This window comes from Gymnodraco acuticeps, unplaced genomic scaffold (genome assembly GCF_902827175.1).
Source record: "Gymnodraco acuticeps unplaced genomic scaffold, fGymAcu1.1, whole genome shotgun sequence".
NCBI classification, from domain to species: Eukaryota; Metazoa; Chordata; class Actinopteri; order Perciformes; family Bathydraconidae; genus Gymnodraco; species Gymnodraco acuticeps.
In genome coordinates this window covers 384,554-407,179 of record NW_022989803.1, presented here as the reverse complement: position 1 = coordinate 407,179, position 22,626 = coordinate 384,554, and the positions used below count along the sequence as shown (strand labels likewise).

The 22,626-nt window shown below is 39.7% G+C and overlaps 6 protein-coding genes across 12 annotated transcripts; 4 read left to right on the top strand and 2 right to left on the bottom strand.

Annotated features, from left to right (window-relative positions):
- Nucleotides 1-5,262: 5,262 nt before the first annotated feature.
- Nucleotides 5,263-8,837, top strand: mad2l1bp (MAD2L1 binding protein). 3 transcript variants are annotated; one of them, XM_034226972.1, is made up of 3 exons: nucleotides 5,263-5,313; nucleotides 7,154-7,422; nucleotides 7,862-8,837. In XM_034226972.1, exons 1-3 carry the CDS (start codon nucleotides 5,280-5,282, stop codon nucleotides 8,387-8,389), a joined length of 831 nt encoding a protein of 276 aa, XP_034082863.1. In that variant the 5' UTR covers nucleotides 5,263-5,279; the 3' UTR covers nucleotides 8,390-8,837. The 3 variants fall into 3 exon arrangements, with proteins under 3 accessions (XP_034082863.1, XP_034082859.1, XP_034082850.1); XM_034226968.1 differs by lacking the exon at nucleotides 5,263-5,313 and adding an exon at nucleotides 5,429-6,170 and having other exon boundaries at nucleotides 7,154-7,239; XM_034226959.1 differs by lacking the exon at nucleotides 5,263-5,313 and adding an exon at nucleotides 5,503-6,170.
- Nucleotides 8,745-12,255, bottom strand: ephx5 (epoxide hydrolase 5). Of its 2 annotated transcripts, none has more exons than XM_034226945.1 (10): nucleotides 12,081-12,255; nucleotides 11,925-11,984; nucleotides 11,591-11,804; nucleotides 11,304-11,484; nucleotides 10,980-11,189; nucleotides 10,773-10,902; nucleotides 10,253-10,464; nucleotides 9,582-9,690; nucleotides 9,328-9,453; nucleotides 8,745-9,217 (listed from the first exon to the last, which is right to left on the bottom strand). In XM_034226945.1, exons 2-10 carry the CDS (start codon nucleotides 11,945-11,947, stop codon nucleotides 9,016-9,018), a joined length of 1,407 nt encoding a protein of 468 aa, XP_034082836.1. In that variant the 5' UTR covers nucleotides 11,948-11,984; nucleotides 12,081-12,255; the 3' UTR covers nucleotides 8,745-9,015. The 2 variants fall into 2 exon arrangements, with proteins under 2 accessions (XP_034082836.1, XP_034082828.1); XM_034226937.1 differs by having other exon boundaries at nucleotides 11,925-11,979.
- Nucleotides 12,246-14,474, top strand: cst3 (cystatin C (amyloid angiopathy and cerebral hemorrhage)). 2 transcript variants are annotated; one of them, XM_034226981.1, is made up of 4 exons: nucleotides 12,246-12,566; nucleotides 12,731-12,776; nucleotides 13,448-13,558; nucleotides 14,090-14,474. In XM_034226981.1, the coding sequence occupies exons 1-4, from the start codon at nucleotides 12,366-12,368 to the stop codon at nucleotides 14,131-14,133; spliced, it is 402 nt and encodes a 133-aa protein (XP_034082872.1). In that variant the 5' UTR covers nucleotides 12,246-12,365; the 3' UTR covers nucleotides 14,134-14,474. The 2 variants fall into 2 exon arrangements, with proteins under 2 accessions (XP_034082872.1, XP_034082881.1); XM_034226990.1 differs by lacking the exon at nucleotides 12,731-12,776 and having other exon boundaries at nucleotides 12,260-12,566.
- A 596-nt stretch (nucleotides 14,475-15,070) lies between these two features.
- si:dkey-76k16.5 (uncharacterized protein LOC566887 homolog) lies at nucleotides 15,071-17,657 on the top strand. The gene is made up of 5 exons (XM_034226913.1): nucleotides 15,071-15,616; nucleotides 15,710-15,817; nucleotides 15,898-16,018; nucleotides 16,831-16,963; nucleotides 17,079-17,657. The coding sequence occupies exons 1-5, from the start codon at nucleotides 15,542-15,544 to the stop codon at nucleotides 17,476-17,478; spliced, it is 837 nt and encodes a 278-aa protein (XP_034082804.1). The 5' UTR covers nucleotides 15,071-15,541; the 3' UTR covers nucleotides 17,479-17,657.
- An 846-nt stretch (nucleotides 17,658-18,503) lies between these two features.
- Nucleotides 18,504-20,391, top strand: si:dkey-76k16.6 (uncharacterized protein LOC566817 homolog). The gene is given in 5 exon segments (XM_034226927.1): nucleotides 18,504-18,585; nucleotides 18,773-18,876; nucleotides 18,965-19,073; nucleotides 19,696-19,822; nucleotides 19,926-20,391. Coding segments are annotated over 5 exon segments (813 nt in total). The 5' UTR covers nucleotides 18,504-18,509; the 3' UTR covers nucleotides 20,323-20,391.
- Nucleotides 19,224-22,576, bottom strand: mgme1 (mitochondrial genome maintenance exonuclease 1). 3 transcript variants are annotated; one of them, XM_034226903.1, is made up of 6 exons: nucleotides 21,705-22,575; nucleotides 21,375-21,612; nucleotides 21,161-21,293; nucleotides 20,830-20,960; nucleotides 20,487-20,555; nucleotides 19,224-20,334 (listed from the first exon to the last, which is right to left on the bottom strand). In XM_034226903.1, exons 1-5 carry the CDS (start codon nucleotides 22,219-22,221, stop codon nucleotides 20,516-20,518), a joined length of 1,059 nt encoding a protein of 352 aa, XP_034082794.1. In that variant the 5' UTR covers nucleotides 22,222-22,575; the 3' UTR covers nucleotides 19,224-20,334; nucleotides 20,487-20,515. The 3 variants fall into 3 exon arrangements, with proteins under 3 accessions (XP_034082794.1, XP_034082780.1, XP_034082786.1); XM_034226889.1 differs by lacking the exon at nucleotides 20,487-20,555 and having other exon boundaries at nucleotides 21,705-22,576; XM_034226895.1 differs by having other exon boundaries at nucleotides 19,224-20,555; nucleotides 21,705-22,572.
- Nucleotides 22,577-22,626: the final 50 nt, after the last annotated feature.

Sequence of the window (22,626 nt, the reverse complement as noted above, 5' to 3'; positions counted from 1 at the left end):
TTTAATGACTAAAGTGCAGAAGTAGATAAGAAGTACCCCGCTGGGCTGGGCCGTTTTGATAAGCTACCTATGTTCTATCAGATAGTTTCACTTTCACACATCAGGCCCGTAGCAGCTGTCACTGCGCAGTGAACAATCAGGAGTGAGTGACTGAGAGACCTAGCTTGCAGTTGCTTACAGATGGATAAACCAGCTCCATAGCGTAAAGGCGTTTTTTGTATAGTTTGTGTATACAGTATACAGTATTGTAGCGAGCCCTGGGTTCAGAGGGAGTGGCTGTACGGCTGTACCCGTAGCATAGAAAAGGGGAAAGTGACGTCTGACTCAGAGGTTACGCGGCTGTGGAGAAGAACGTGGTTCCCCACATTCTGTTACTAGTTTAGGGCTAGTTAAGCTAGCAGGTTTATTGAAGAAGAAGAGAAGAAGAAGAAGAAGAAGAAAGAAGAAGAAGAAGAAGAAGAAGAAGAAAGAAGAAGAAGACGAAGAGAGAAGAATAAGAAGAAGAGAAGAAGAAGAAGAAGAAGAAGAAGAGAAGAAGAAAAGAAGAAGAAGAATAAGCAGAAGTAGAATACGACCGCAGAAGCAGAAGACGCATCGCCGACTCCGCACGCAGACAGAAGAAGAAGAAGAAGAAGAAGAAGAAGAAGAAGAAAAAACCCTCTTTAATGGTCACACATGCAGAGCACACAGTGAAATGTGTTCTCTGCTTTTAACCCATCCTAGTACCAGGAGTCTAGTACTAGGAGCAGTGGGCAGCTATTGTACAGCGCCCACGGAGCAATGGGAGTGAGGGGGGAAGGGGGATGTCCGGTGCCTTGCTCAAGGGCATCACGGCAGGGCAGGAGGTGAACTGGAACCCCTCCAAGTAGAAGTCCACACTCCAAATGTAGGTCTGGTCGGGGACTTGAACCGGCGACCCTACGGCTCACAGTCCAAGCCCCTACTGACTGCCATAGATTTAGTCCTTAATTTTGCTCTCAAAGTGCACCAGATTGATGCATTTAACTTCAACATTTAAAAAAATCTCTTCCCGGGGGAGCATGCCCCCGGACCCCCCTAGAGGAGGTGAGGTCCACCACCTGCCCACACCGCCTCTTAAATTGTCTCACCCACATTGAGGATACTTCCTACGACCATGTTTTATTCCATGCGTCAAGTCAGGCAAATTGGGTCCAAATGTTATTGCATCAATGATCTGTTAACATTAAAATCACTAAATATATGCTGTAACTATTTTGCTCTAGGCAACTCAAGGGCTCAGGTAATGTGATTACTATATGAATAATGGTCCAAAATAACATTAAATGCATAGGATTTTTTGTTAAGTAACATACTTTCTTCGCCGGCCGGCCGATGCATGCCGCGCATTAAGTGGGCCTGTCTGTCAATTAATCCCCGGGTCACTTTTTTCCCCCAGTCCGCCCCTGCTCTCGGCTCTACGAGATATCTCACTGAACAAGCCCTCACAGATCTGTGGGATTAAACCTTTGTCGTTCTGGGACATCAAAAAAATAAAATAAATGTTGTTAGAGGTTTTTTCTTTTTAGAAAAACATTAGTGAAACAGTGTTGTTTAAAATTATAATTTCATTTTGCTCCTGTTGTGTTTTCTAAATGTAGGTGGATCTTTGCCATTACGTGACCTCAACTCCGCACATGCAAAGAGTGCTGAACAACAGATCATCTGATATGGAGTTACTGAAGCATAAAAGTAATTCCACTCTGAGCTGCATGCCCTCTTGTTTTAATTACAAAGTAACAGATAGAAAGCATTAAGAGCCATATATAATTATGGGATGTTGACAGCAGCTTTGCTGATGACCTTGCACAAGTCTCCTGGTAGACAAGCAGAAAGCTCATTTGTTATGTGAAATGTCCATTGCCTTGCAAGGTGAGGAGAGAAAAGCCGTGGTATGCTGCCCTCATCACATTTTCTGATTAGTGGGGAGAAACATGGAGATAAATGGAGAGACTGGGAGGGACGTCTGATGAGACTGCCATCACTTTCTAATGTGTTGAGGAGTCAGTGCTATGAGCCCACCGGCTGCTAGAGTATTCTGCAACGTAAGCTCTACAGTGAATTTGGTGACATCCTGGGTCTCCCTGAAGATTGAGGGTCTAATTTAAAAAGGGCACGTTTGAGATGCAAAAGCTATGAAGGTTTGTAGGATAGCTACCTTTCAAGATACATTAAAAACAAAATGACACATTAACCTTGGTAAGAGTGCTGAGAAAGCTGAGAGAAGGCCTTACTGCGTGACCCATCATGTTGTAGGATTTTCCTGAGCCTGTTTGGCGATAGGCAAACACACAGGCGTTGAAACCATAGACTGTATATATAAAGGTGCAACTCTGACTACTTTTAAATCCAGACTAAAGACTTTTCTTTTTGCCGCTGCTTTTAATTGAACTATTCACATCTTAGACTGCACTGTAACTTTTATCCATGTATTTTTTTCTTTTAATGTTTCTTTTATTATCTTTTCTTTTTAATGACTGATTTTAAATGCCATTTTCTTAATGTCTTTCGTTTTTTGTAAAGCACTTTGAATTGCCTTGTGTTGAAAGGTGCTAGCCTATATAAATAAACTTGCCTTGCCTTATGGCGCTTTTCCACTGCAGGACTTAGTACGGTTTAGTTTGGCCCGGCCCGCTCTTTGTTGCTTTTCCACTAGGGGTAGTACCATAGACTGTATAAACGGGTAGTAGCCTACCGGTGTTGTGTCAAATTATGCACCCCCGTCGTGAAATGCACCCCCTGGCCTGCCGGAAAAAGCGCCCCCCAAAAAAAGATGCTTATATTAATCCCACCCTCAAGCACTTTGGAGGGTATAGTTGTAGGCAGGGGCGCCGTAAGGGGGTGAAAAGTTAGGACGATTCTAAGGGCCCGTGACTGACAGGGGCCCCAAAAATTGTAGAACATTAAGAAAAACATTTTAAGTAACCTTTCATCAATCATCAATAATTAACATTATATTGATAATGTACTTACTAAACTTACGATTCATTTAACCTTTTTTGTTCGAAAAGTTAATTATCCAAAGCCTCTGTACACCCCCCTCTATTTACATGTAATGGTTTGGTCCTGTCTCCAAACGCTGTGCGGCACCGCATTTTCTAGCAGAGTGAGAGCATGTGAGCAGGGATGCGAGTACTTACGTGTGTACGATGTCTCAACGACTAACAAAGTCAGGCTTTCAAAAAAGAAAAGGAAGGAGAGAAAGACAAGAGAGAGCGACAGTATGTCACCCAGTTTTGCTCTGATTTAGCACCACCATCAGGCGTTTTCATTTCCATTTCCGTTTTGTTGTCCATTTACACTTTAATACCCGCTTATTTTGTAGTTGGTATGTATATTTAATTAGAACATATGCTGCTTATGTTGTTTTTTTTGTGATATCATTTTATAAATGATAATATTGGTGTTAATGTTCACTTTATTTTAATTTAAGAGGTCATTTAAGTTATAGTTATTTGGATGTATGCATTCATGTTGAGAATGTTCCATTAAAAAATGTTATTAAAAAGGCATGTACACCATAAAAGAATACTATTGAGGTCTATTGTCAGGAATGTTAGTGTTATATCAAATAGTGAATTCTACTGCAGCAGAATGTGCAGTCTTCACAGTGTTATATTTTCACCGCTCAGTGTCAATAAATATTGTGCAGTTAGTATTGGACTACAAGATATATGCAAGCATGTACTGGTAGAGTTATTTAAAGCATAAATTAGTCGGTTGGGTTCTGGAGGTGTGATTACAGTAATTGTGCTTGGTTTGCGTGGCCTGTGCCTGGTGGTGGGGCCCAATGATATATATTTTCATGGGGCCTAAAATCCATGGCGGTGTTGCAGTATAACGTGAGTCATGACAACTGGCGACATTCTATTATTTTCGTCATAGGAATCCGGGGCGTGTACATTGAGGACCCATTGTTGACTTACCATGTCGATCGCCTCGTTTGTCGTTTACGTTCATATTTTGCTATATCTGCCTTCCTAAGATCACTTTGATGCACATTCAGTACTCGTATGTGAGGTTGTGGGTGAGAGGTGGATATCGTGACGCTTACAGGGAGGTATCGAACATTACAAAGTAGGTGACTGTGTGGATGCCTGTTCAAAATATTGCAAACTTGAATAAATCATTTAAATTATATATTTGTGTCCGACTTTCATTTGTACATCGTTATTAATGTGATCTATAGTAGCTTTGATAGCTGTCCATACCTTCAGACAGCCTAAAAGTAAAACACAAGTCGTTTATTCACAGCCCGAACGCTCATCGACATGACTCGATCACTCATGACAAGTTGTGATCAGCTCCGAATAAATTGTGATATAGATGCTGTAGCTATTCTCCAGGGAGCCCGTTTTTTTATGAAATACCTGTATGATACAAGTCGTTTATTCACAGCCCGAACGCTCATCGACATGACTCGATCACTCATGACAAGTTGTGATCAGCTCCGAATAAATTGTGATATAGATGCTGTAGCTATTCTCCAGGGAGCCCGTTTTTTTTATGAAATACCTGTATGATACAGGTATTTCATAAAAAAACGGGTGCTGATGCTGTAGCTATTCTCCAGGGAGCCCGTTTTTTTTATGAAATACCTGTATCATACAGGTATTTCATAAAAAAAACGGGTGCTGATGCTGTAGCTATTCTCCAGGGAGCCCGTTTTTTCTTTCATAAAAAAAAACGGGCTCCCTGGAGAATAGCTACAGCATTTATATCACAATTTAATCGGAGCTGATCACAACTTGTCATGAGTGATCGAGTCATGTCGATGAGCGTTCGGGCTGTGAATAAACGACTTGTGTTTTACTTTTAGGCTGTCTGAAGGTATGGGCAGCTATCAAAGCTACTATAGATCACATTAATAACGATGTACAAATGAAAGTCGGACACAAATATATAATTTAAATGATTTATTCAAGTTTGCAATATTTTGAACAGGCATCCACACAGTCACCTACTTTGTAATGTTCGATACCTCCCTGTAAGCGTCACGATATCCACCTCTCACCCACAACCTCACATACGAGTACTGAATGTGCATCAAAGTGATCTTAGGAAGGCAGATATAGCAAAAGATGAACGTAAACGACAAACGAGGCGATCTACATGGTAAGTCAACAATGGGTCCTCAATGTACACGCCCCGGATTCCTATGACGAAAATAATAGAATGTCGCCAGTTGTCACGACTCACGTTATACTGCAACAGCGGCACCCCTGGTTGTAGGACTAGTACCAATAAATGGAGCAAGTTTCATGTATGTGACACGTGTATTGTCAGAGATCACGGGTACGTTTTCCCTTTTTTGTTGAAAAAATCAACAGGCTGTATTGTAACTACACAGAGCTCTACACACATCAGATGCTAGGTTTTAACTCCATATTATGTAATGAATCAATCAATGTATAAGCGTTGAACATCGACGTTAAATTCGATTTGAATGTTAAAGATTACACAATTAAAATAATTGTATTTGTCCGGGATGTTCCAAAAAGCAAGCATTACAAAAACACGATTCACCTGTAAAAACAGCCTCCGCACCTCACAAGAATGAACCTTTAAATATAGTCCTAAATGTACGAATTTGTATGTATTTGTTAGTACGTTTTAGGGGTACCAACCATGGGACCAACTGTATTTTCAATGGGAATCTGTTTTTTTCGATTCTTTCTTTGTAACTTGAACACAGCATCGTCGTCGATCCACGTTTCCCATGATGCATTGTGAGAAACACACGGCGGGGACATTCAAAACTATGGCAGGAGTATCGAATATATTTAAACTAACATTACACTCTGAAGACATGGAAATCCCGTCAGCTATTAACAGCGAAGATAACGTGATAGCGAGGCGCCTGTCGTTTTCTTCGGAAAAATATGTTATTACAACGGAGGAACCAAACATGACATGTAAAGAAGTCCTAACGTTACAAAGTGTTCCCGATGACACAAATTCATGCGCACCGTCTGCGGAAGTAGCCCAACAACTTGTTTCTACACTATCCGTAAACACATGTTCTAACGTGAATAATGAAATGGAATTAAAAGATGCCTGCCCTAACCATCGACTTCATTCAAAACAGCAGAGCGTAAACAACTCCGATGACAAGGAAAACGCCGCTTTACCGTCCACACTCAGCCTGCCCGGTGAGTCACATCCATGGGACATGAGTGTGAAGCAGCATTGTGAAACACTGCATTTCATTGTGATAGTCGGGGTCAAATTCAGGTTGTTTAGAGTCATCCTGTTCTCTAATTTAAGTTAGATACCGTATGTCTCAATAACATGTTGACATACTGCATATTCAAGACAGACATTCCATTTTCAACTTAGTTTTTCTATTTTCAATTTAGTTTTTCTCTATGTTCAATTTTAGTAATTACCAAGCACTATAAACTAGTACTGAACTTAGATTCAGTTTTGGGGTACTTCCGATATTTTAATAAATGTTTACTACTCCATTACAGTTATTAGGATACAGCTGGAACATATATTCAATTATGTTGAAACGATTAATAGTTTGAAGTAAAGGGTGAAATCATCTGATCCTAGTGTCCAACTGTTATTATTTGTATCTCCTTTCTGTTTTTTAAATAATCGTCATTGTATATGAAGATGACGTTTTGTTTTTCTTGGAAACTCGAACATTCAAGGCGATAAGTTCTTGAAGTGTTATTTTGTAGATATTGATTGTTTTGCATGTATGTCTTAATGTGTGCATATGTATACATGTGTCTGTTGATAAATGTTTGCTTGCAGAATAGTAATGTCAACAAAGATAATACTATCCTACAGTATTCAGAAAGAATGGCCCTACGCTGACCAGCTGCACTAAAATGCTGCTTTCACATTGAGGCATTCATCATTTTAATCCAGAAGTTTAACATGACTTATACAAACATAAACTGTATACATTTATAATTTAGCAATACTTGGAAAGCAGGACTTTAACTGATAACTGATTTGACTGACAATTGCTATTGTTCCCTACGAGTATCTAAATAATTATTCCACTGCTGGCAGACAGTGGTATGTTAAGTGGAAATGTGGACAATGGTTTTATAGGAATACTGGCATGAATGGTCTGTTGCTCACCCTAATGACATTATTCTGGTGCTTATTTGGACAGATAACAACCAAGAAGATGGCATTTCTGGTCAGAGCAGTGTGACTGCCTGTCATCAGCTCAGTAACTCAGAGGACAGTGATATGGAGGTGATTAGACAAGCGCAGGACAATGGCTGTGTGAACGTGGTTTTCCCTGGAACTGTGACTCAGGAAGGCTGCTGCCGCTTCGTCAGTGAGATCCTCAAGTGCGTCCTCTATCAGAGACAGCAACTGCCCATGACATATGACCAGCTGGTGTACTCCCAGAAGAAACAGCAAGCCTCCATGCAGGTGAATTAGGAACACGTGTGCACCTTCAAGATTCAAAGGCTTTATTGTCATATGCAGCTACAGCGAGAAAATCCTAAACTCCTCCAACAATGCAACATATATTAGACCATAAAATAATTAAAGTAAAAAATAGTGCAAATCATATAATGGTGCAAGTAAAATGCAGAATTAGGTAAATGATATACAGGTAAACTAGGGTGAGATCAGACAGAATACAAAATGAAATACTGTATATTGTACTTATATATAAGTATGTTGAACATAATCAGATGTATGTGCTATAAACTTATGTAAGTGATTAATACAAATGCATAGTTGGATAGGATCTTGAGACATGGCAGCCATACATGGTGGAATTTTGCGCAAATGTTAAAAAAATTAAGAAATGATGTGGATTTGAGATGAACTTAAACAGTTTGTTTAATGTTTTGCTTTTCAGGATGAAGACATAGTAGCTCGGAGGCCGGGGCAGTCTGCAGACGTGAGCTGGCGCAAGTGTCAGCAGACCCTTCAGGAGCTGGAGGAGGTGCTGCAGCAGCTGGAGGTGCTCTTCTCCCTCAGCAGGGTGCCCCGCGTGCTGCTGCTGATGGGTGGCTCCCTCACCCTCCCCAAAGAGCTGTATGAGATCAACATGGAGGCCCTGGTATTGGCTGGTGGAGACAAAAGTCTACAGGTGTCCGCATGCTTACGGCAACTCTTTCGGACTCTGTTTGTGGCCGACCTTTTGTCGGACACCAAACCTGTTCGTTTGATTCCCACCACCGTCTTGGTACTGGCCCACAGGGACTGCGGCGTAGGGTGGTTCCGCCCTAAACTACAATTTAAAGTGCCAACCCGTGTAAAGAACCGAATTATCGCTCTGTCTACTGTTCCCAGCACCTGCAAGGAACCACTGGCCCAGGGGTCCGACTGGGAGGATTATGTGTGGTTTCAGGCACCCATGACCATCAAGGGCTTCGGCAAGTGACATCAGGAGTTGGGAAGCACATAGTCTGAGATGCGGCTCTCTTTTTGGAGCCGGTTTCCTACAATTTTATTTGATTGAACTGACCTGTCCGTATTGTGAATGAATTATGAGTAACATGTTTTCTACTTGACACTTAAAAACAAAAGTGCGTTTATTGACGCTGGCAGTAAGGTGTATTATCCCCTTTTGAAATACTGAAATAATTTGTTCTTAGGAACCTTTGTTGGCATAATCTGTTTGAGCACATTGTTTCTATTTCTGAAGAATGTTTTGCAGAAAATTCTAACACTTGCTAATTGGACATCAAACACATTAATGGTGCAATACATTTTTAAAGAGCGAGAACTTGTGTCTATTGTTTTAATAGCTTTAATCTTATCTTTAGATATATTCAAGTGCCAGTATCATCTGTGTATGTGTTTACATTTTATTAAAACGATTTAAACAATGCTGACATTTCTTAACACAATCAAGCAATGAGTTGCATTGTAGTGTGGAAATAATCTTAGCAAAAATGAAGTGCATTCATATCTCATTTGGAATGAGTAAACAAAATTGAATAACAGCATTAATAATGAACAGAATATGTACCATAATTACGTTGGTGTATAAGTGCATTAACATGGTCAGAACTTCTCCACTTTTTTCACGAACTGGACAAAGTCGTTGGCTAGCAGCTGGGGCTCCTCAAAGGCAGCAAAGTGACCGCCTCGTGGCATGTAGTTGTACGACTGGATGTTTCTATACCTAATCTGTGCCCAAGACTTGGGGCAGTGCAACAGCTCGTTGGGGAAGGCGGCAAGTCCAGTGGGTACAAATATTCCTGTCCTAAAACACAAGAGGAAACCGAATCAGAGGTATGACATGGTGTGATTATAAGGTTGTCAAATTTGTAAAACAAATGACAGTTTGGATAATAGGAGCATCTAACCACATACTTTGCATCCACTCTGTTGTCTGGATTTCCCTTGAAGTTCTCTTTGTAGAAGCGCATGGAGGAGACGATGGAGCCTGTGGTCCAGTAGATCATCACGTTTGTCAGGAGGTCATCCAGGCTGAATTTCCTGTATGGATGCAGACATTATTTAACAAACAGCCAGCAACAATCCAATCATCTTTGTTGAATCTATCATACAATATATTTATATATGCCTAAAAAGACCAAAAGGCAAAACTGAAAGTTGTCTTGTACCTCTCCAGCCCACCATCCTCTAGATCTCTGTTCCTATTATCAGTCCAGGTGGAGAACTTCTCCAGGATGTAGGCCGCCAAGCCTACAGGAGAGTCATTGGCTCCACAGCCTGTAACCACAAAGCAAGATAGTTTGGATGTTTCAAATTAGAGTAATATGAGGTACATATCCAGAGTTAGTGTATACAGATGTTAAGCATTGTTCTGCTGGGGCTGGTATCATCAGCAACATTTATTTCATCCCCCTAAAAATACTCCTTTGTCAAAGAAACCTTAGTTTACCTTATAGAACACTGAAGTTGCTGGTCTACCGCTGCCACAATCGGTTAGTTTGTGATACTGTGTGACTGATGTGTTAAATTATTCGTTTGGATTCATCAGGTCAGGTCAAATGACTGTTTTATCAAATGGAGTATAGTTGCTTTAATGGAAGCATAGACAGTAAAGGCTTCAGTTCCCTGTGGATTGATGACTTTTGCCTTGTCTTTTTCTCGAAACTGAATATGGATAAATACTTCATACAACACCACCTAAAAAATCGGAACTTTCACTTAAAGCGCTTAATGAATAGTCAACTGAGATAATAAAATACTAGCAACTGTTTGCTTGCCTCAGGTGGTTTGTCTTTGGCCTGTCAGCAGTGTCAATATGATCATCAGAATGTGTCCCCACCTGCAGTGTCTGGTTTAGTGGCCTGGATGTGAAGGTAGCCGCTTTCCTTTAGGATTTCCCAGACATTCTTCTCAAAGAAAGGGAACAACCGGCGAACATCTTCCCGACTCAAGCCCACCAGGAAGGGCAGATAAGGTCCAACAATGAGGGAAAGCATCACTTTGAACCCTTTGTTTGACATACACATGTTTAAGTGCAGACCTTTCACGCATCTGGAAAAGATTACAAAAACATATCAATTACAGTTAATGTCTAACAGGATTTGAATCTGTATTAAGTTACAAATTATAGCTAGAAATGCTAGTTTTGATCATGTTTTTTCTTTTGACCTTTCTCCAGCCTACAGGAATTTGTCGTGCAAGTAGTTTTGGTGGATTGTGAACTTTGCAAACAGCAAACACTTTCACATTTCTGTAAGAATCTCACATTGCTCCCTTTTATTAAATAAACAAGTGGGTGTGGGAAATTCCACTGAAGTGATACAACTTGAGGCATGTTATGGCTTGTTTTTCTGTCTTACTGCGGTTTCATCTGTGACATGTTGGTGGTGATGAGAGAGCCCCAGTCTCCACCCTGCAGATAGAACTGGGAGAATCCTAAACGCTCCATCAGTGTCAGGAAAATTCGGGCAGCAGCGAGACTGTTAAATCCTGAAAAGATACAAAAAAAACACATCTGTTCATCTGCTGCTCTAGCAAAAATACATACATTGCTTAGAATCCTCTACCTTGTTTGTGGGAGGCTTCTGAGAAAGCGTAGCCAGGGATAGATGGACAGATGATCTCAAACACAACACCATCCTGGTTCTCTGTGAGAAGTGGCAGAATTCTGTAGAACTCATAGAAGGAGCCAGGCCAGCCGTGAACGAGCATAAGAGGCAGAACCTTTTGGTTGTCACGGTGTGGTGGTCGCACGTGAATGAAGTGCACATCCAATCCTGCATCAAAGCAAAAGCATTGGTGCTTAAAGAAAGTAAATAGTGTGTGGAATGATTATTTAAAAATATTACTCAAAAGCAAAACCTGTTGATATAGCTTGGGGCTGTGTGTACCTTCTATTTTGGTTTTGAAGTGTGGATACTTGTTAAGCACCTCCACCTGCTTTTTCCAGTCAAATGTGTGTCTCCAATAGGAAACCACTTTCTTGAGATGTGTGGAGTTGAATCCATACTGGAAGCAGCTATCTTCCAAAGGATCAGCATAGCGGGTTCTGTCAATGCGCTCATGAAGGTCCTGTTGAGTAAGAGCACTGTTGATTACTTGTCATAAATATGTCTGAATGCTACTTTAAAAATATGATTAGTAATGATTAAACAGTTTGTTAAGAGCTCAAAGGGACCTCTATCTCTTCATCTGAGGTTTGCACTTTGAATGGATATATTTGATCATCCTCTGACAGTGGCTTCTCTCCTGCTCCCCACCATCCTTCACCAAGGGGGATACTTTTGACTTGTCTTCTCTTCTGCACCATGTATGCCAATATGCCCCCAGCTGCCACTGCTGAGCCTATTAGGAGTTGCTTTTGGAAGGCATCCAAACTGCAGAATGTTCCCCTGCAGAATGTGGGAAAATAAGAAAACAAACACATTGATAATCACAGCTGTAGAATAAGTATAAATATATTACAGGTACATATTTAGCCAATTGGGGAATTCGTCGCTTATCCTACTTACTTAAGAACCTGGAGTCTTTCCATTGCGCAGTTCCAAAGGTGAGTTTTTTTCTAGCCTGCACTTGTAGGGCAGAGGTAAAAACTTTCATTTTCCGCACCGCTCATCGAATTTTGTGCAAAGCAAGCCAAAATCCAAACCACATGCGTTTCAACATACCTTGGTTGCCTCCTCTTAAGTTTTCCCTTCAGATAATGTAGGAATGTGCTCAAGTGGTGGTGGAAAAGGCCACTACGGGAGTCGGGGATGAACAAATCACATTCGCGACTGGCTCAAATGAAAATCAAGAGGGAGGGGTTTGTGTTGCAGAGCTTGATGATTGGCTGCGAGAGGTGTCAATCCCCGTGAAAAAAACAGCCGTTGCCTTGTTGTTTATATAAAAAGTAGGAGAAAACGCCGAGCTGTTGTTTTTGTGATATTGCTTGTTACAGTAAGACAAGAGACATGATGTGGAAGATTGTCCTCCCTGTTCTTGCGGCGGTTTTTGCCGTCGGCTCATCAACAATGGTCGGGGGGTATATAAACATAGATGTCAATGACGAAGGGGCTCAAAATGCCCTCAATTTCGCTGTCGTCGAACACAACAAGCAATCCAACAACATGTTCCTCAGCCAGGTGGCGGAAGTGGTGGGGGTGAAGAGACAGGTTGGTAACCTTTAAGCTGGGCTTTTGAATATCTTAAGATTTGACTTTACAGACATGGTAAAAATCAAGATACTTTGTTTATATGCAACCGTTGTCGTGGGCCTGCTTTTACGCCTGCGCCCATCAGGCTAAATGTTTCCTTGTCACTCCTTATCCACATAAAGGCACATACAACAGCAGAGGGGGGAGAAGTACTCAGATCTTGTAAAAGTAGGCTACCAGATTTGATTATAATTAATGATGCATTAATGTGTTTATCAAAGCTGGTAAAGGTGCAGCTAGTTTTAATTACTTTGTATACTGTAGGGTAGTTACTGAATGTTACTCCAGATGTAATTTAAGTATTATTTATTTTTCTCATCATTAATCCAAGTCTGCAAAGTAACTATAGGCAAGGCAAGGCAAGTGTATGTATATAGCACCTTTCAACACAAGGCAATTCAATGTGCTTTACAAAAATGAAAGACATTGTTGACATATTGTGTAGGCAACTAAAAGTAGCCTACACAATAAATGTAGTGGAGTAAGAGAACACCATTTACCTCTGAATTGTAGAGGTACAAAGTGTACTCACTCAGTGTCTCAAATTGTACTTTAGTACAGTACTTTAGTGATAATCTCTGTCTGACACCCCTAATCCAATCAAACCCTGTTATATGAAGTCTGAATGTTTGTCACTATAAGATGTCATGGAAGACCACCCAAGCTTTTAAAAATGCATAAATGAGACATTAAGAATCTGATCATGATAATTGTTGTGATCTTTTAAACTTTGGTGGGATGTAATAGCTGACAGTTTTGCCTTGATTCTGCATTGCTAAAGGGCTTTATCATAAAGGTTTTCAATGATTTGTTTTTCTAACAACAAGTTCTTCTTACAGTTGGTTGCTGGTATGAAATATGTCATAACCGTGAGAATGGGGAACACCCCCTGCAGAAAGGGCACTGCAAACGAAGTGTGTGCCATCCACCAAGACCCAGCCCAGGCTCTGGTAAGGACTTTATTAAGAGGCTCCAATCTCAGCTTCAGGAAGAAATAAACCCCAATTGTATTTATTAATTGGAAGCTTTTAGACGTAATGTTTAAATTCCATACAGTAGACTTGTATTGCTATCCTGAACAATAGACCACAAACTATCAGATTGTGAATTCATTTGGTACTTACTTCCCCTATATGAGTTATCGGGTTTTGTTTGTTGCTGTCTGCAAAGAGAAGTCAGGGAGGAGAACTGCCTCCTACATTTTACCTAGATGACTAAGCTTAACAAATAATTCTACATTTGCCTATTAAAAATGAAAGAGGTCCATTGAAAGAGGAAAATATTTGATTACTTAAATAAAATCTGATTCTTAAATAATCAGGATCTTTGAACATGGGGAATGGGGGATGATAAGGTTTGCAAGTTATGCTATGTTGATCTTTGACTTTGATCTAATCTCAAAGTTGCAATGCTATATTCTGTGCTACAATGCTATACAAATATATATATATATATATGATGTAACTTTTTTTCTTTTTCAGCCCTACCAGTGCGAATTCACAGTGCTGGTCGTCCCATGGCGTAATGAGACTAGGATGCTCGGGCAGAAATGCTAGAAAGAGAACTACGTGGAAAATCTCCAGTGCTGGAATTGTTTGCGGAATATCCCTCAATCGGAACAATATGTTTTCGGTTAGATAAACCAGAAAAATATTAACTTTTCCATTTTATGCCTAAGCTACTATACTTTATGCTAAATTCAATACCTGTTGCAATGTTTGACATTGACATTAATTTTAAAAGAGCCACTTTGTACTGCTTAATCACTTAACCTAGCAAATACCAAATAATTATTAACTGAACTGTTGATTAGGCTATTAAAACATGCTGTTTTGAAATGATAATAAAGCATCTTGTCAACCTACATCAATGTTCATGTGGTGAATGTAAATCGATATTAGACTTTTGCTATCCAGGTCTCAGATTGATATTTAATCATTTTATAGAAACATGTTTTGTTGTGATTCTTTAGCATACATTAAAGGTGGGGTAGGTACGTTTGAGAAACCGGCTCGAGATCATGCTCGAGATACACTTTTTGTTATATTCCATGGAATGCTCTCAACATCCCGATGGCAATGAATATCTTAAGTGCTTTGACAAAAAATCATAGACTGCAAAAAATCCATAAAAAAATGTCATCTGTGGAAGCCGCAGTACTGTAAAAAGCACGACCAATCATTTTAGCCGGCCCGGCTAAAATAACTGGATGGCCTACCTGCCTGTCAGCCTTCCATCTGTGCACAAACTTATCTCGTGCCCTCATTGGTCATGTTCGTGTTCATGTTCATGTGTGTTGGAGGGGCTCTGTAAGGAAGTAGCAGATTTCTTCCGGCTGTATATTTTCAAATTCTAGCACACTCGAGCTGGTTACCTGGCCAATAAGATAAAAGTGTTATTTAAGATGAGAAGTTTAAAAAAAACAAAAAAAACATTTCTGCCTCTGCAGATCAATTAATTTTGTTCAATCACCTCCGTAAAAGCATCCAACTAAACATTTCTATATATTTTTTTATTCGAATACAGAGCATGAAACTAGTTTTACCAGTTCTAAACTCTTGTCCCTAGTTGGGCTTTTATTTTGAAAATCGATACCGGATGTTTGAACTTTAACGGTTGGCAATTTATTAGCCATCAATGTTTCAGCTTTATTCATTTAGAATCATCTCTTCTTAAATAATTGCACAAATGGGATGACTCAAAATGGGATAAAAACAAAAGCTTTTATTTTCGGACAGGAAGTATTTTTCTGTTTAAGTATAGACCACACGTCACACGCCCATCTGGTATGAGTGACAACCACATACTGAACACAAGCATGACCGTCAGTAAAATGAATGATTTACTAATGCTGAGGCCATTTTTATTGTAAGTGAACAGTTAAACCGATACTCAGGGAAACTGCATTATTAAAGAATCTGCACTCCCGAAGCATGAAGGTCCTGAACAAAGACGAACTAAAGGTTGCAGAAGGAGTTCTCCTGAAGCACTTACCCAGGAGTTTAAAGGTGCTATTCGACACCAGCCAATATGTCAGCGTACTCGCAGTGTCTTTCATCCTAATATAGGTAATTATTGCTCTAAACGACTCTTGTTTTCAGGTATACGGTTTCCTCTATGGCATAAACAGGAATAAACCAAGCACACTGGAGGTAATCGTTGATACATGGCCTAATTTTAACATCATCATTTGTAGACCCGACCCAAAGGTGAGTTCATATCCCATTGGAGAATTGGATACATTGTGGACTTTATTGACATTATTTCTAGATCTGTGTTTACTTCACAGAACAAGCGCGCTCTGGAGTTCATGAAAAAAGTCACGTACTACAGCATGGATGACCAGATTTTAAGAAAAGTGCTGACAGAAGAAAATGCAATTGACTGGAGCACTTATTTTCTTATTGGAGGTGAGTTTATATCAGTGTTTATCATTCCACAGGTAGTGTAGGTGTATGTCATTGGTGTAATGTAACTACAGGTAAGTAACCCTTCATTAAACCAAATACTTTAGGCCTACATAGGTAACCGTAATATTTCAATGGTCACTTATGGCTTTTAGCAATACAATTCAAAGTTAGCCTATATGTGTGTATACATGTTTTATTTGCAGTTTGTGAAGGAACCATATTTTCTCAGTCCACATTTGTATACACATGTAGCCTACGTTGAACTCTAAAATATTAAGTGACTATATTATTATTAATATTACTGTGACCGTGATATAATGTATATTATTATGAAATGGGCCATTCTGCATGGTGAGAACTTTTACTTTCGGTAAATTATGTATATTTTGATGACAATACTTGAGAAAAATGTTGAATGCAGGGCTTTTCTTGAGAGGAGAGTACTTCAACATATATCTAAATACTATTATACTAGTTACAACTTTATGAAAACAATTTTACCCAGGAAACGTACAGTATGACAACAGTTAATATACATTATTATGAAACTACCAAACCGTTTACTTGAACTCCAGACCGTAACAACTGTAACAGTAACACGGTTGTTAGACATTAAAACATCACTTATATGATCCTTACAAACTTCATTTTGATTGCAATCCTTACAACTGTAATTAAGTAATTTTACAATGGGGTTTTACATTTTTTCCTGAGTGGAAGGGGTGATAAACTGCATCATTTACTAATGGTGAAACTCTTGCAAAGAAAAATGTCAGAATGGTGTAAACATGTGATTACTCTTTGTCCTACAGGATTTGACATTTCTCATGACCCCATCCTCAAAGAAGTGTCTTCTAACAGAGGAATCAACAACCGATGCTATACTGCAGTGCGCCTTCTGTATTTGCCAGACAGCACCCATCTGCTCAAACCAGCAGCTGACAGGTACAGTCAGATCATTACAACGTACTTTTAAGGATATGTGTGCACATTTCACTCATATCTGTAAAAAGGAAAATAATGTTGAAGATGACAGTTATCATAATCTGTTTCTCTGCAGTGAGCTTGAAGCAAGGATTTCATCTCTTAACCTTTCCCATGTTGACTTGGTGAATAAAACCTGGAAGTTTGGAGGGAATAAGCAGGGTTACAGGAACATTGAAAACCTCATCAGCAACTTCCCATCATGCTGCATCACTGACGGCCAGGGTCAACCGCTGTCCTGGATCCTGGTGTATGATTACTGTGCATTGGGCTTATTGTACACTCTGCCAGAGCACAGAGGGAAAGGCTACGGCAAAGTCCTGGTCAGCGCCATGGCCAAGAGACTACACTCTCAGGGCTATCCGGTGTACTGCTTCATAGAGGAGGAGAATGACACCTCCTACAAGCTCTTTAAAAATCTGGGTTTCATTGAGGAACCCTCTTACAGGGCGGCATGGTTGGAATTCAACTTTTGATTTTGTACTCATTGTGATCGAGTTTATAGCTGACATAATATCAGGTAAACATTGTTTTTCTCAGTGAATGAATATGGGAGCAAACTATTCAATTTACAAATGTTAAAGGCTCTCCAAAACAATGCATAAAAACCTGTTTGGTAACAATGGTTCCCCTAAATAAAGACATGTCATGCATACGTGTTGTAGTCATGTTTTGTTAAAAAGTATGTTCTTCTTTTCACACTACCTGCATCAAAGCTTCAGCAGCTTCCCACAGGTTTTTTTCAATACAATAAAACAAATATTCACACTTCTGAAACAAGCAATGTCTTTGTTGTATCAGTCTAGTTATACTAGACAGATTTATTGGTGATGGTCTACAAACATATTAAATAATACACTGGACATCAGTGCTATAAAAGTAGCCTAACTTAGTAAATGTACACAAGTACTGTACTTAACTACACCGTTGCAGTACTTGTACTTTACATGAGTATTCACATTATATGCTATTGAATACTATAACTCAACCATTTTGCAGGCCAATTTATTACTTTTGACTAAACATTTTTATATTTTTTTACGAAATATATATCACCTAATAAATGATGATGTATCATTTTAGATTAAGATGCTCATCAGTAAATGCAGTATTTAAATTACCCCAACATTTTCTAGCTACAACACTGAAGTCGGATATTAAACATGAGTTAATGTTTAATAACCGATTTCAGTGTTGTAGCTAGAAAATGTAAATAAATTGTATAAGGTGAAATTATGAAACAGTAATGTCAAACGAATAGCAATATAGGACATAAGTAAAACAAGTAAAACAGATCTGTCACGTTACATGACCAAGATTTGTACTACCTTTGTTAGTCACGTGTCGAAAGTGCGACTCGGATTTCCAGTCTATGCTCGGAAGCCAACTTTAGCTTTGCTTTTTACTGGCACGCTCTACACACTTCCATGTGTTCCCGATCTGTTTACTGCACTTCTGTACGGGTTCATTGATATTCCTGACTTGAAAGACTTTACCAGAAGTGAACATGGAACTGACCGGAGAGCAGCTGAAAATGGCTGAGACTCAGCTGAAAATATATTTACCTCGGTCGCAACAGGTGTGTCCAGTCAGAACTACTGTTGAACATATCTGATAACATAGCCTATTGCAAGCGATTGCAAGCCGATGATCACTGCCTATTATTCTTTTTTTGCTTGAACAAAACGTTGAATGTACCCTCTCCCTTAATAACTGATCAAACAATTATTTAGATTACTAAGTAACCAACTTTTTATTTTAAAGGTGTAGGCTATGGTTATTTGGTTATTTGAGTCAGATCAGACCCAGGGAGAGTTTTTGTGGATAGATGGCCAGAGTTCAATGTCATTGTCTGCAAACCGCAATATGAACAGGTAAGTAGGCTACTTACCTAGTATGTATTAAATATATGTATCTGTATTTCTGCATACACTGCAATTCCTCACATCTCTTTTCTTACAGAAGGGGGATCTATTCAAAGACATACCAGTTTTTGCAATTGATCAAGCTATTCTCGAGGACATCATAACGAAGTCCAACGTTCTGGACTGGACCCAGTTCATTTGCATTGGTAACACTTTTTTTGTTTGAATGAATAACACTGTAGCCATTCAGTGTCAGTCATTGCTCTTACAAAGTGGCGCTATAATCACTGAAAACAATCATAGCGTAAACGCCCTGATCTTTGCAGTCCCGAAGGAATAATGCGGATTTTGCAATGTCATCTTCAAGATTTTAATTGTATTGTCTTTTGTTTTATTGTGTTCAAAGTTCTCCAACGATTGAGGCATATCATGCCAGCAGTTAATGTCTTTCCAATACCACAGAAAGTGCAAAGATCAGTAACATAGTCATTACAATACCTAAATGATTATCTAGCCAGATGGCCATAGAGCAAAGTGCTTGTAAAACAATCACAGGTAAAACAGAAAAGGGTTAGGGAGAAGCCATTTGATGAGATAGGGATTCATCTCATAGGGGTAGTGAAAACCTCTATTCCAAGATGATTAAGAAAAAACATATCTATTTTCTACTTCTATCAATAGAGCAACTTTGTGATGTCTTCAAAATATATCATATTCTGATCTTTAAACCTGTTTCAATAAATAAATGTCACTGTAACCAAAAGGAATACACAATTACTTTGTAACACATGTATTAAAGCATGTTATTGTCATATCTTATATCAAAACGAATCAATCTTCGCCACATGGAGATATTAAAAGCAGTAGCATCAGAAAAAGGCGTGTCCAGCAGCCAACTGGCAGTGTGTCACATGATGATACTTAAGGATGTTTCCAACCTTCCCTCTATAGACAGGTAGAGCCTAACCATGACGTTCATTCAAATTATTATCTTACATTTAATATTTCAACAATAAAGAACGATGCTCTGAAAGTCCATCTGCTCTGTTCTGCATCAGCCCAGGGATTTCACTAAGCTCTCTGGATGAGTCCCACGTTGGCTTGGTGAATCAGATGTGGAAGTTTGCGAAGAACAAGGAAGCTGTGAGGATGATCCGGAACATGCTCGCAAACTTCCCCTCCTGCTGTGTGCTGGACGCAGAAGGAAAGCCTGTGTCCTGGATCCTGACCTATGCCTCATGTGCAATGGGCATATTGTACACTCTGCCAGAGCGCAGAGGGAAAGGATACACCAAAGTCCTGATCAGCACCATGGCCAAGAGACTACACGCTCAGGGCTACCCCGTGTACTGCTTCATAGAAGAGGAGAACGAGACCTCCTACAAGCTCTTTAAAAACCTAGGCTTCACTCAGGACCCTTCACACAGGGAGGCCTGGTTTGGATTCAATGATTGAATGAATGAACACCTAGAAGAAGAAGAAGTTGACTAAAATGATTAAAGAACATACCAATTGTAGTCATTGGTCATGATTACATTGACACATTTAACCCACCTACTGAATGGGACAATGTTATATTTTTAGTTAAGGATCAGAGGCGCTATAATAAAAGGACTTGCTTTAAGGAAATGCTCTCTCTTCACAAATCTCATCTCTTTTCCACAAAAGAACTTGAAGCCTGACTTGTACTGAAATGAGAAGAAAAACAATCTTAAAGTAATGTCAATTCTCAAATAAAAATATTTGTTTCAATTATTAGTTGTTTGTAAAATGTTAAATGTTAAATGTTAAATATAGAATGAAATTGCCACAACTGTAGCCAAAAGTCAAGTCTGAGACCTGGTTAATAACAGCATTATAAAATAGTATTAATGCATTTACCTCTGACTTATATCAATGATAAAAACAAAAGCGGAAATTAGTTACAATATTTTTTTTTTCTTAAACTGCTGCCTGCTTTACCTTTGTTCTGTGAAGTTTTCGAGACGAAGCAGCCAAGTTGACCAGTACTTCAACATTAGCTCTGAGCTCAATTGATGAGCATGTGCAGGGGAGCCATCCTTATAGGCCACTATAATGAGACCATTTTCAACCTGCAATGAGAGGAGATCAGTTAGGTTGTTCTTTTGTGTGACACACTGTAGCTTACATCCAGTGTTTAAAAAGACTAAATCTGTTCCTTAATATTCTATAATGTATCTTTCAAGTAAGTCATCTGACTTCAGGCTGAGACAGATACATCATCTGGGGAAAAAGCAGAGAAATCTAAATATCACATTGTTTATGTCAGTACCTGGTACTTGTAGTTGCCATCACTGTTCAAAGCCCCGGCGTAGGCTGCCACCTGAATAGGATTGTCAAAAGTGTTGCTCAAGAATGGTTTGGGCTTCTCTGAAGTCTTCCAGTCAATAAGACATAGCACTCCCCTGCAGAAAAATACAGGCAGTCAAGCCAAGTGTTGAGTGGGAGAAAAAAATCTATCTCTGTGTGTGAATACAAATATCTACCTGTAGCGAGCAACACAATCCATAATTCCCAGATAGTTGAGCTCGGCATGTTGCACAGTGCTTTCAGTGGCTCTCACTGCACTCACATCTGCCAGAACATGGGAGATGCTCTCCATGTATCCCTGTACATCAGGTTGGTACTCTGCTTTCTCAGAGGATTCTTTATCCATGCTTGTTGCATCTGATATCAGAGTGTCCTCCACAGTTGAATGGAAAAGCTTCCCTTGCCTAAATAAATCTGATGAAATAAAACAACTTTAGTCACTTTTTACTCTTAACACTACACATGTAAGTTACCATCCCACACACAATTTATGTTAGAAAACTTACTCTGACTGTACTCTTGGAAGCCTTCTTCTCCAAGTTGTGCGATCATCTTCCTCTTCCACCTCTCCAGGTAGAAGATCTGCTCTCGGGAAAGGGTCTGCTGAAGAATGCGTGTGACACTGGGTACCGGAGACCTGTATTTGCCCCGGTTCAACAAAATCCGGGCTGGAGGTCCTGACTCTGCCTCCTCTGTTTCTACAGTCTCTTCGCAGTTTAAGAAGGGATGCAGATTTTTGGGTACCCTCACCTCTGATCTCGAGGAGGGGTTTTGAGCTTTCACAACAGGTCCATAAATGTGCTCGTCCTCTTCTTGGAGGTTCTCTGGGGTTTGGGAACTGACCTTGGATGACATGACTGCCTTAACAAGAGAGGAGTATCGCTCAATGTCCACTGAGCTGTACGGGCTGTGTCTCTTTGTGGAACTTAGGCAATGACAAGCAGAAAAATTGCCCACAAAAAGGGAGGTGCATTGAGGGACCATGATGCTTCCAACGCACCCCACGCGTTTAAGAATGAACATTGTTACAACTTCCACACAACAAGCTTAGAGACAATAACCGATTAGACAACTAACTATATAAACGTTCATTGGTTACAGTGTTTAAACAGTATTTTTAAGTTTTTTGCCTCCATGTTGGTCGCGGTACTTGCTCCGGCATGTTCCAGAGTAACTCCAAAGAAACACAATGGTTTCTGTACGACGCGCCTTTTCGGTTGCACCAACTTCCTGTTTTGAGGTGCAACGTTAGAGACTACATTTCCCAGAATTGAAGTGTGTACCTGAGCCGGTGGTACTGCTTTTTAATTATGTTCTCTTATTATGCATTTTACGCCTTACCAGTACTTCGCCTAATAATAACACAGTAAAGTAGTGTTGCTGGAAATAAGTTGTCATAAAATAAAGTAACAAATGTTTGGTATGATT

What these genes read in the sequence shown, in the direction of transcription:
- si:dkey-76k16.5 (XM_034226913.1), top strand. Translation starts at nt 15,542, where the DNA reads ATGAAGGTCCTGAACAAAGACGAACTAAAGGTTGCAGAAGGAGTTCTC. An exon ending in TTTGTAGACCCGACCCAAAG is followed by an intron (nt 15,818 to 15,897) that starts GTGAGTTCATAT and finishes TTTACTTCACAG; the next exon opens with AACAAGCGCGCTCTGGAGTT. An exon ending in CTCAAACCAGCAGCTGACAG is followed by an intron (nt 16,964 to 17,078) that starts GTACAGTCAGAT and finishes GTTTCTCTGCAG; the next exon opens with TGAGCTTGAAGCAAGGATTT.
- mgme1 (XM_034226889.1), bottom strand. Translation starts at nt 22,221, where the DNA reads ATGTTCATTCTTAAACGCGTGGGGTGCGTTGGAAGCATCATGGTCCCT. An exon ending in GATTGTGTTGCTCGCTACAG is followed by an intron (nt 21,294 to 21,374) that starts GTAGATATTTGT and finishes ATTTTTCTGCAG; the next exon opens with GGGAGTGCTATGTCTTATTG. An exon ending in GAAAACTTCACAGAACAAAG is followed by an intron (nt 20,335 to 20,829) that starts GTAAAGCAGGCA and finishes TTCTTCTTCTAG; the next exon opens with GTGTTCATTCATTCAATCAT.
- ephx5 (XM_034226945.1), bottom strand. Translation starts at nt 11,947, where the DNA reads ATGGAAAGACTCCAGGTTCTTAA. An exon ending in GAAAGACTCCAGGTTCTTAA is followed by an intron (nt 11,805 to 11,924) that starts GTAAGTAGGATA and finishes CACATTCTGCAG; the next exon opens with GGGAACATTCTGCAGTTTGG. An exon ending in CTTCAAAACCAAAATAGAAG is followed by an intron (nt 11,190 to 11,303) that starts GTACACACAGCC and finishes GCTTTGATGCAG; the next exon opens with GATTGGATGTGCACTTCATT.
- cst3 (XM_034226981.1), top strand. Translation starts at nt 12,366, where the DNA reads ATGATGTGGAAGATTGTCCTCCCTGTTCTTGCGGCGGTTTTTGCCGTC. An exon ending in AGTACTCAGATCTTGTAAAA is followed by an intron (nt 12,777 to 13,447) that starts GTAGGCTACCAG and finishes TTCTTCTTACAG; the next exon opens with TTGGTTGCTGGTATGAAATA. An exon ending in AAGACCCAGCCCAGGCTCTG is followed by an intron (nt 13,559 to 14,089) that starts GTAAGGACTTTA and finishes TTTCTTTTTCAG; the next exon opens with CCCTACCAGTGCGAATTCAC.
- mad2l1bp (XM_034226959.1), top strand. Translation starts at nt 5,738, where the DNA reads ATGATGCATTGTGAGAAACACACGGCGGGGACATTCAAAACTATGGCA. An exon ending in GTCCACACTCAGCCTGCCCG is followed by an intron (nt 6,171 to 7,153) that starts GTGAGTCACATC and finishes TTATTTGGACAG; the next exon opens with ATAACAACCAAGAAGATGGC. An exon ending in AACAGCAAGCCTCCATGCAG is followed by an intron (nt 7,423 to 7,861) that starts GTGAATTAGGAA and finishes TTTGCTTTTCAG; the next exon opens with GATGAAGACATAGTAGCTCG.